Source organism: Halyomorpha halys, unplaced genomic scaffold (assembly GCF_000696795.3).
Source record: "Halyomorpha halys isolate HHAL.00 unplaced genomic scaffold, Hhal_1.1 Scaffold13.1, whole genome shotgun sequence".
Classification (NCBI taxonomy): domain Eukaryota; kingdom Metazoa; phylum Arthropoda; class Insecta; order Hemiptera; family Pentatomidae; genus Halyomorpha; species Halyomorpha halys.
This window is the reverse complement of record NW_027104938.1, coordinates 1,514,312-1,526,513: the sequence shown is the minus strand read 5'-3', so window position 1 is coordinate 1,526,513 and position 12,202 is coordinate 1,514,312. Positions and strand designations below refer to the sequence as shown.

At 28.8% G+C, this 12,202-nt stretch overlaps 1 protein-coding gene across 1 annotated transcript in view; it reads right to left on the bottom strand.

Moving 5' to 3' along the window:
* Positions 1–9,683, bottom strand: part of bsf (bicoid stability factor) — a 69,171-nt gene extending 59,488 nt beyond the window's left edge. The window contains exons 1-4 of the mRNA XM_014418822.3: positions 9,485–9,683; positions 7,836–7,969; positions 3,502–3,624; positions 1,366–1,633 (exon numbers count right to left, since the gene is read on the bottom strand). Of these exons, the coding sequence (XP_014274308.1) occupies positions 1,366–1,633; positions 3,502–3,624; positions 7,836–7,969; positions 9,485–9,618 (659 nt within the window). The 5' untranslated portion in view covers positions 9,619–9,683. The remainder of the gene's footprint in view (positions 1–1,365; positions 1,634–3,501; positions 3,625–7,835; positions 7,970–9,484) is intronic.
* Positions 9,684–12,202: the final 2,519 nt, after the last annotated feature.

Genomic DNA, 12,202 nt, shown 5'->3' with positions numbered 1-12,202 from the left:
CTGTTCTGATTGTCTAGCAACCACACGCCCTGAGATTAAGAGTCTCTCTTTTTATATAATAAAATTAAGAGTCTTTTATATTATTAAATTAGAATAAATTTTATTATCTGTTTGATATTAGTGTTCTTAATTTGAACCCAAGTTAATCTTTTATATTTGAAAAAAGGCATAAAACGATCTAGATTCTTTTTATTTTATTTTTTATATTTTTTAAAATTATTACAATATATTCTAATTTTCTTGTCACATCTTACAGTGTTTGTATCTTGTTTTGATTTGGCCATCACGAAGCCGTGCAAAGTGGGGCGAAACGTTAGTTACCGTTAGATAGTTTTTTAGAAACTATTTTGGTATCTTTTCTTCACCACCACCCGGATGATCTTTCTAGAATTCAATTTTTTTTTTTATTAGTAGCAGCTTATTCTTATTTATTATTAGTATTTATTCATTCTAGAATGAAATTAAATTCACTTTAAAGCGTAAATAAATCTCAATAAAATTTAACTTGATATTTTACAAAAAGAAAAAAAAAAGACCTTTCCTTCAGATAAATTCAGAACTTCTTACAAGAACCGGGTTTTTACATTGCCCTTTGTGGCACATCGGTTATGATATATGAATTTTTCTTGAAACTTTATATATTCTTAGACACAGTCCATACAGCAGGAAATGTCACACAAAGTAGTTCAGTGCAGAGTAGAGAGAAAATTAACTATATATGAAACTAATAGCTAAAATCGCCATGGATACGATATTTATTTATCAATGGTTCATTCATGAATAAGGGTCGTATCCATGGCAACTTTAGCTATTAGTTTCATATATAGTTAATTTTTGCCCATATCTGGTTCAGTGACACCAACTTAACCACCCTACCTCAATTTATTGTTGAGATATTATTTCTTAAAACATTTTCCGAAAAAAACACTTTTTTTTTTTTTCAAAATAACTGAAACTAAGGTTATTCTGGTAAAATATTGTAATAAAATCATTTCATTTAGATTAAAACTAATAAGTACTTTTCCTTCCCAAAACAAACAACTTTTAAATACTTAACAAAAATATATAGTCCATAGCCTTTATAATCTCATTAGATAAATCAAAATAATTTTATGAAGAATTAAAAAAAATATTTTAATAATTTAAGAACTTGGATATAGGGCACAATCAAGAAAGAAAATACACATATAAGTGTGAACTTCTTTTTCCATGTGTTCTGACATTTCGAACTCAGTTTTGAAGAACTTTATCAGTGAAACAAGTCTAGAATTATAGATCAAGTGGATTTAATAATTTATTATTTTTAATTGTAATACATATTATTAAAAAAAAATTATATGATTTAACTATAATAAAAAAACTTACTTTGCTTGAAAATGCCCCATTATTAAAGAATTAAAAACGTATTCGTTAACGGGCATTTGCTTTTCCTTCATGAATTCAAGAATTCTTGTAGCACCTTCTATGTCACCTCTCTGACAATAAGATGTTATCAGTCGCTGATAAGTGACACGGTTTGGTTCAATTCCTTTTGTCTGGAGGTCGGCTAAAAACTCCGAAGGTGAAAATAGGTGTTCATTCTCAAGGTAGACACGTAACAAGGCATTGTAGTGGCTGATATCAAATGGTACTCCTAGAAAATTTTAAAAGTTCAGTAATGTCATAGAGAAAAAAAAATTATATTATATATTTTAATATCATATTTTTTGATAAATAGTTGTTTTTTATGTATAGATGGTTTTAGTTATGTTTTTATTTTATGCATTAACATTCAATATTGTTCATTTTTTTTGTTTAACCAAAAAGCAAGCTAACCTATTTTCATCAGTCAAATATGGAGTAAAAATATATCATTCAAAAATATGGAAGATAGCGACGCACGTCCTTCCGAAGTCCATTGAATTTCTGTTATATTAAGAAGATAGATTAAAATTTTATCCACTTTTGATATTTTGTACCATAATTGTATTTACAGTAAATTTAAGAAAAAATAGAAGTTGATAATAAGTATTAAGGAAAAATAGACATAAAGAAAATCATAAGCAAACAATCAAAACCGTTGCACTACAATTGATGTTTACATCAAACATTGAGGCATGAGAACGAACAAAAGAAATGTAGGACACTTCTTTGCCCGGAAGGCAGGTAGGACGTCTCCTGGAAGCTGGTGGTGCTGACCAACCTTTGTCTAATATCAGTGGTAGATAAATAGAAGGTGACGAGGAGAAAATGGTTGGGGGTGCGGTCAAATTGAAACCCAAATAAGTTGGTGTAACCTATTTAGTTGTGCCAACATTTCGGCTTAAGTTTCTAGCCTTCTTCAGGGCTAAGAACAGAACAAGATAACAACAACAATAAGTATAGAAAATAAAAAATAAAATATAAACAGAATGACATAAAATGAATAATTTTACAGAATAGAATTAATAAAATGAAGTGATGAGAGAAGTGGGAAACAGAATGTATACATAGGTAATTGAAAAAGTGGGTAAAATACCATGATTAAGGAAATAAAATAAAAATGAAGTTATATAATGCAAAGAAGTATGTACATATTCGTTATTAATAATTTAAAAATTGAAATATGGAAAGAAAATATATGTAACCATAATAATAATACAGTACAGGTTCGTTTTATTTTTTTCCTTTCTTTATTTTACCAACCCTTCTTTTCTCCACTTTTATCCATTTTCCTCACCTACCTTATTAGTTATGTTCACTGTATTATTATTGTTATTTTCAAAAAAAATTTTTTTTTTCTTCTATTCATTTCTTTTGTTAAACTTTACTTATATTTTGCATCTTTATCAATTATTATGGTTACATATATTTTCTTTCCATATTTCAATTTTTAAATTATTAATAACTAATATGTTCATACTTCTTTGCATTATATAACTTCATTTTTATTTTATTTCCTTAATTATGTTATTTTACCTACTTATTCAATTACCTATGTATACATTTTATTTCACACTTCTCTCATCACTTCATTTTATTAATTCTATTCTGTAAAATTATTCATTTTATGTCAATCTGTTTATATTTTATTTTCTATAATATAACTTATTGTGGTTGTTATCTTGTTCTGTTCTTAGCCCTGAAGAAGGCTAGAAACTCTAGCCGAAACGATGGCATAATTAAATAGGTTACACCAACTTATTTGGATTTCAATTTGACCGCACCCCCAACCATCTTCTTCTCGTATAAAATTATAAATTCAGACATTTTTTTTTTTTTTTTTTATTCCTTGATAACTCGAGTTTACCATAGATTATAGCATATTACTCTGCTGTTCAACAAACCTATAAATTGTAAATAATTCACTCTCTTTCATGTTCAAGTCCTTCCATTAAATTACAGTCCACTAATTAAGCCTAACATAATTAGCATTCTAAAGTGAGGTGGCACCTGGCCTTCAGTAGAACGTACATTTCATTCACAAACATATATCCATATGACTTACGTATTAATTATATAGAAATTATATTTTAAATTCACCTAGTTTTTCAAAAGTAGACCAAATTTCATTCACAAGCTTAGTTCTAACTTCAGGGTTCTCTTCTGGCACTAGATTACCGCAGCAACGAATTATCATTAGAGATTGAGTACTTGTGGCATGTTCTGAAAATAATAAATATAGAAATTTAAAAATAAAGGTCATAAGCAAAATAAAAAACATCAAGATAAGCAAGAACTAAGACTTAATAGCAAGATAGTGAAAAAGTTTTTTAATCAGAATGTCAAAGTAACAATTTTTTTAAGCACAAGAATTTCACAAAATGTAACACCAGAAAAAGTATTTAATTATTTTTTTTTTTAGCTAATTTAAGCAACTCATCAATCGAACTCAGCGGTTCCCAAATTTTTCACTGTTGTAGGGTCTAAAAACATTTGTGGCACAATTATCTTTAAAACAGTTGAATATGTAGGAAAAGAAGAAAAAACTATGCACACATTATCGAACATTTATTAAAACACAAAATATCAAAGGTCATTTTTTTATCCTCTTCCATTCTACCATATGACCACTTTTGACATGTTAAGAGAAGAGGTTGTCCTACAGTTTAACACACTATTCTAACGAGTGTGGGAAGGTCGATTTTTCATTCCGTGGCTACAAAATAAGTCGAACCACCAAGGCCAGATTCGAACCGGCACCACTGTAGTTTTGAGAATGCTAAAGTGATGCCTAAGCACACTCACTTATAGTATAACATTTTTAAAAGATAACCATTATTACTAGATACCGACATAAAAAAAAATTAATATTAAAACCCACATCATAGATTCAGTACTAATAACAAATTGAACATTTTAAAATAATGTATTTCTAAGAATAGTTTTGACGTGACCTTCCTTAAATTTTAAATTATGAAGGACAAAATTAATTATCTGAGTCAAAATTTTGAGTATATACTCCATATCAGAAGGGGTTTAGTTAAAATAGAAAAAGAGATTAAGATTAAATAGAAGATAATATTGAAAGAAAGATCAAGAGTTTGGATAGAGGGGGTAGACCGAAAGAATAAATAATAATGTTATTAAGGTTAAATAAAATTAGATGATATGAAAAATAATGTTGCTGAGATGTGGAGTTGATGGGTCACCATGGTGTATAGATAATAGATGAATTACATTAGCAGGTCGGGTGGACTTTGAATATTTATCCCTCTCTTTGTTTATGTCTCTAATCTACAGTGCAAGCAGGATGTATTGTTTGTATCATTTTTTACTGAAATCATATTAGTAATTTCGCATCAACAGTGCAGGAAAGACGTCCGTTACCTCTCTCAAGTTTTTTTTGCTCTTCGCATCATTTTATACAAAAATGAAATTACCTGAGATAGGTCAAAGACCTTCTTGGGTGCAAATTATCATCTAAAGAACTCCCCAACAGTATAGAATTTAAGAATTTCTGTGTTATCAGTAGGGAAAGGATTTTCATGTTTTCACATATTTTCACCTGACTATGATATCTTCGATTCCTTACTAACAAAAGATGTTTCAAGACATTTCTGGCCAAAAGAAGCCATTTTTATTTATATTTTCACATATTTTGTTGTAAATCACATATTTTCTGAAATATTTGTTATTTTTTACATATTTTTAGATATTTTGTCCTGAATCACGCATTTCCTTAAATTATTTGTTCAATTGTAAATACATTTTTTGCAGCAACTATGTAAAATTCGTGAGAACGCAAGAAACTTAAAGGTGAAATTTATCATAAATAGTGCGTAAAAATTCTATATCTTCATCTTTGAACACAAATTAAAAGCCCTGGCAATAATCAATTTTCACACAGAATTACATAGAGAATTTCTCAGAATCAATTAAAAAGAGCAAGGGTCTTATTCCTGTGGCATTTTCCTAGAATTTATTTGTTTACTCCTCAATCCATTTCTCTGTTTCCCCCCTTCCCATGGTTCTTTCTCATCTTAGTCTTGTTTCACTTACTAATTAATATCTTGTTATTGAACAGCAATGTTTTCTCTAAGTACATTTATTTGTACATATTTTAACATAATTTCTTTAAAATATTATTCATATAATATATAATAAATACATATATACTTTTTTTAAGTTATAAAATTACTAATTAATTAGTAATTTATATTGTTGAATAATACATATTTTTTTTTAATATTTGACAATTTATTACCACATATTTATGAACATATTTCAGATTTTTTAGCACATAAAAATCCTATCCCTAGTTATCAGTAAGAAAAAAAACATATGGAAGGGATCTATATAGTTAGGGAGTGAGATGGGTGTTGGGTGTTTGGAGAAGGGGAGTATTTTTTCAAACCCTTCAAAAAAATAATAATAAACAAATAAATATATACATATTACATGGAAATGAAATATTCATAATATTGACATTTTCCCTTGGATTGCCTAATGGCATTATAAGGGGAGTGCCGGTCCAATGTAGGTTGTATAAAACAAGTAGCAAAAGCCAGTGGATTTATGGAACGGAGATGAAGATGGGTAAGTGTAAAACAGTAGATGTAAGAGTCTAAAAGCTTGTTTATAATAATGTTGGGTAGAATCTTATTTGAAAGTAAGATAGTCATAATACAGTGAATATTAGTATTGTCAAACTGGGGATTTGATAAGGAAAGGCATTGGTGTATAAGATTTTTGGCAATATTTATAGACAATAATGATGACTCCTTGACTGATGTAATAAACTATACTTAGTTAAACTATACTTAGTATAAACTATACTTAGTATAAACTATACTAGTTTAACTATACTTAGTATAAACTATACTTAGTAATAAAATATACTTACTTAGGTAGAGTCCTTAACTCTTTTCCCAGTTCCCTCACCATCAAAAATCTTATAAACCAATGCCTTTCCATATCAGATTCCCACTTCCACAATACTAATATTCACCATATTAAGACAGGCTACTTTCAGATAACTTTCCACCTAACATCATAAACAAGCTCTTAGACTCTTACATTAACCGTTTTACACATACCTCTCCCTTCTCCAAAAACGTAACAACTATCTCTCACTCCCTTACTGTCCCCTTTCTCACTGATAATATACAGAAATTCTTACATTCCACCATTCCTTCACTATGCCTTGGACTCTCTTGTTATATAGAAGTAACATATTAGTATATATTTTCTGTTAAGCACAAGAGAAAAAAAAAAAGTACCATAAAACAGAGATGATGGTGTTGCTATTTTATATTAATGGATTCTACTTCTAAATTTTAAAAATTTAACTTTATTGCCTTAACATTTGCTTGCAGCACCCACATTAGGAATCACTGATCTTAGTTATCTATTTCACTAAGGTGCTAATGGAGATATACTCCAATTTGTCATTGGCAAGGGGTCATTGTCAGTTACGGTTGGGACCAAAATTCACATAATACAAACTAATTTATGGTGTTGTGGTGGAAAGATTATTAACGTCTTCAGTGGCAATAGTCCACATTAGCAAAGAAATTATTATCAACATTTTTATTTCTCTAGTATATTTCTTTTTAAACTATTTTTATTTATAATTCATTTAATGTTTCATTACTTTACATTTGTTTTAGTGGCAAACCCATTTGAAATGAAGAATTAATGAAGAACTAGGTGTTTTTTAGTTTTTAAAAAAATGAATATTTCTGTTGATGATAATTGTGAATGTATTGTTTTATGTTCAAGTGTAAACATTGTTGTTTTGACTAATAAAGAGCGTATCTAAAGATTCATCTTTATCATTGTAATAGGAACATGCAGTAAAGTGTCAAGTTCATTTTTTGAAATTTTAGTCATTTTTTTAATGAAAACATTTTCAGGTATATTTAAAATGTGATTTTTTCATGGTCAGCCTTAAATTTCTAATCCACTACAGATAGCACTCTTGGTTCCCCATCACCTACACCAGCAGTTCCAAAACTTTTTTCTTGTCATGCCCTTCTTCTTGGGTTAAAAACATTTTGCGGCGCTCTTGTCGATATAAAAAATCATACATATGCCATTATCCTTAGAGCAGTTGAAAATATACAAAAAGAAGAAAAACTGTAAAGTAAATGGTGGATTGCACTGTATATTTCCTATTTCAATTTAACGTTTTTTTCTTTCCCTTGTTTAAATATTTTGACACACTGGCATTCGCATACCCCAGGCTGCCACGGCACTTACTTTGGAAACCGCTGATCGACACCAATATTATCAGGTAAAATAAAACTGGAATGCATGAATGAATAAAAATGAATAACGTGGAAATACTACCGAATTATATTACATAATAATAATAAAAGCTGACAATTGTTTTTTTTTAATTTTAGTAATTAGCAAAAATTTAGTAAGATTACTTGTATGCCTGATTTCATTAAATACGTCTTCCAGTTCTTTCTTCGAAATCCTTCCTGATCTACGAACATCTTGGTCTAGTTTCTGAATAGACTTCTCAATATTTTTATTTTGAGTAAGAGGCTGAGAGGCATAACTGTGAACGAAAATTAAATTAACATGATGGTTGTAAATACAAGCGAATAAATCTATCTACTTATATTTTTAATAATAATTTATTTAATAACATTTGTTGTTTGTTGTGCTTAAAACCTTTTGTATTCCAATAATAGGATAGGAAAAGCAGGTTATCCTGTAGGTTACCAACTTATTCTAGTAAGAGTATGAATCTAATGATTTGATAAGAGGTTCCAACACGATACAGGCAGCTTATTCTTTCTTATTTTATACGATTTCAATATCCTTGGAATAGGGATTCTATCAAATTATTATTAATAAAAAACAATATATAAAGACTTTTTGATTGAAATAAGAATAAGGAAGAAGAATGAACTCTTACTAAAAGATGTAATTTTTTTTGTTTTATAAGTTTTTTAATAATGATGTAAATGAAATTTGTAGTTAAAGTGTCTTCAAATAATTTTCAAAAAATTATGTATTTAAAAAGAATAATTTTTTTTTTTAATAATCAACCATTATTTTATGAACTAATTCACATAGTAAATAAATAAAAAACTTAGTTTAACTAACTGAGCTAGTTTTCATAAACAAGTACCTAAGTTCATACTTCAAATGGAAGAACTTTAAATTAAAATTAAATTTGAGAAGTAAACTTCAATAAATATTATAACACAATGAAAACAATAAAACATTTTCTACTTTTAATGATAACAAAATATATAATTCAGAAAATTTACAACTCAAGAAATAAAACTATTTTCAAATATTTAGTAAATAAAAACTCAATATAAAGAGATGTACTAATGTTTATAAAATGGTAAATATAGGAATAAAAAAGTATACAAATGTTGCTCTTCCAAACATTCATTTTTTATAACTCATTAATGTATAACGAAACAAACAAGAGGAATAGGAATTTTGCTTTTAGTTTCATGTAAATAATAACGAAAAAAAAGGCATCAAAAATGTCATTAATGTTTGGCACTAATCATAAACTAAAGTATAGATATTTTGACTGTTCTGTAAATAGTAATCAGCAAATATGTTTTCTATAATTTAAATATATAAAATATGAAAATCTAGAGTTAAGAGGAAGTAATTTATGTTATTAATGAAACTGATGAAAGTTTTACTAGGTCTTTTGATTGGAGAAATACGGTCATAATATAGGATAAAACTTTCAAATTATTTCAGTGCAAAGCAATATGTATAAACCTGATAATGCCTTAGAAGCTATATGAAGTCAAGCCGATTACAATTGTTTATTATTTATTTTATTTTAACAAAGATTTAATTTCTAAGGCTAGGTTCTCTGATTAATAACTTTCAACTTTGTAATGAAAAAATAAATCCTCAGTGGAGAACTTCAGTCATACTATCAATTATAAAATAATTCATCAGCATAAGTCGAAAACTTAGACCATTAACTACAAACAAATAATTGAAAGATGTGATAAACTATATCAGAAAATCATGACAAAATGAATGATCAGAATCATTAATGAAGATACTAAAAATTATCTTATCATACCTGAAGTTGGAATTAACTAAAAGTTTACTATTTCTTAACAAAGTATTATCGTATTCGGTGGGTCGAGTAAAAACAGTATTTCGAGCAAAAGTCACGAAATACCGTAAAAACTTAGAAGACCTTAATATCGACATTTCGTATAAAATATATTCTTAGGCCTCACGTTTAAATGATAAAAAAGGTTATACCTCCCTACGCCGGCTAACCTTTATAAGAAAGCCAACGAGCAACTGTCTTATAAGACAAAAACACTTTTTTATTATAATATCTTTTACAGAAAACTATTAAATCAGAGTAATAAAATATTAAAGTTTCATAACTAATAATATTTTAAAGTTTCAGAATTACTAAAATTAAGTTCATCAGGTCATCTTTTATTTGCAGATTTCATCATTACTAAATTTACAAAATATTTTAAAGATATGTTATTTAAAAAGATTCATTGCAATTAATTTCAGATTTTATTTCCCCTTTAATAATGCATTTTAATAATTTTACTAGCTAATAGCATGAGAAAGATATCAGGCTTCTAAATTGAGCTCAAAAATCAAACTGGCAAATGAACACTGTCCTGATATTTAAGAACGTAGTTTCTTCCAATTAAGTACGTTTTGAGCTTTTTACATCACTGTAATTACAATAATTACTTCTTTGGTTTAAATTGATTGAAAATACAATAATTTTCTACATTTTGATGTCTTAAAATGCATTATGTAGGTCTTAGAAAAGAATTTAAAAATAGTTGACTCATTATAAATGAAGCAACTTGTGACTTTATCGGTTAGTAAAATACTGCTTTCTTTCTAAGCAAGGAAGAAAGAGAAGAGATTTTCCATTCCTAAACCTGAACTCAACATGTGCCTGCCAGTTTGATGACATCTAAAAATTGTTTACGAATTGCCCTATTGCAATTGGAATAAACCAGTGGTTTTAGACCCATAGAAATCATTTTAGTCATCATCCTTTATTTTTAAATCTATTGATATTTATTTTTTTCTAATACAATTTTAGCTCAGACCTCTAATATCTGTCACTAGAATAGAGGTCTAGAACATTATAAAAATTTATGATAATCATTTAAAGATCACGAAATAGAGCAATGCATAATTAATTGGTTTGGCCATAATTTGAATGTTTTCGATCATAACTAGTTCCCTGTTCATCCGATCGTCTTCATTCCTGCGACATTCGATTAAGCATTAGTTTTTTTACAAGAAACAGTGCATCGGACATTTCTAGAATGCTTTATATAAGAGGAAAAGAATAACAAAAATTACAGAAATAAAATTTTCTCTTAAATAAAGCATTCTAGAGATATCAAATTGGATGTTTCTTGTAGAAAATTTAATGCTGAATCGAATGCCGCTAGAATGAAGGCGATCGGATGAACAGGGAGCAAGTTGTGATCGAAAAGGTCCAAATTTTTTTTTCTCTTAAATAACGCATTCTAGAAACGTCCAAAGGGATGTTTCTTGTAGAAAATTTAATGCTAAATCGAATGCCGTAAGAATGAAGGCGATCGAATAAACGGGGAGCGAGTTATGATCGATAACGTCCAAATTAATTTTTTATCTTAAATAACGCATTCTAGAAACGCCCAAAGGAGTGTTTCTTGTAGACAATTTAATTCTAAATTGAATGCCGCTAGAATGAAGGCGATCGGATGAACAGGAAGTGAGTTATGATCGAAAACGTCCAAATTATTTTTTCTCTTAAATAACGATTTCTAGAAAGAACATTTCATTGGACATTCCTAGAGTGTTTTCTTTAAGAGAAAAAAAATTGACATTTTCGATTAAAACTCACTCTCTGTTCATCCGATCCTCTTGCTTGTTGCAGAATTGAATTTTCTCCAAAAAACACTGCACTAGACATTCCTAGAATGCTTTCTGTAAGAGAAAAAAAAATTGGCACTCTCCATCATAACTCACTTCATGTTCATTCGATCGCCTTCATTCTTGTGGCATTCGATTCAGCATTAAATTTTCCAGAAGAAACACCCCTTTGAACGCTTCTAGAATCCGTTATTTAAGAGAGGAAAAAAAATTGGACGTTTTCGATCATAACTGGTCTTCATTCTTGCAGCATTAGTTTCGAAATTGAATTTACTACACAAAACATTCCTTCAATGTTTTCTATAAGAGAAAATTAAATTGGACATTTTCGATCAAAACTTACTCCCTGTTCATCCGATCTTCTTGCGGCATTAGTTGCGGAATTTAATTTTCAACATGAGTTTGTGACAGGTACATGAGTAATGTGACAGGTATGGCGAATGAACTGAGAATAAACCTCAATGGCTCGCTTTAACTAGAGTAAGAAGAGATAACTTCAACAAAGCGACAAACAAGTCCTATAATAATAAATACAACATTTTTTTCTCCCTTCCTTGTTCTATAGGCAATGGGTAAATTCTTTGTGACAGCAGCGGAATAAAACGCAGAAGTATGCGTATATCATTACAGCCCATAAAATATTTCATTATCATGTAATTCTTATTAAATTACTAATGATATAATTCTGAGAGTAATAAAGAAGGCCATTAGTCTGTCATACCTGGTAACGGAAACCTTTTTTTTCCAAGACCCCATTCTTGGTCGTTTCTGACACATGGGGGATGAGTTATCTAGAGTTAACCACCCTATTCTAACCCTTGCGGGGGGTCAAGTCTTCACTTCGTTGGACTGTCACAGAAATAAAAGTCGACCACCCAGGCCG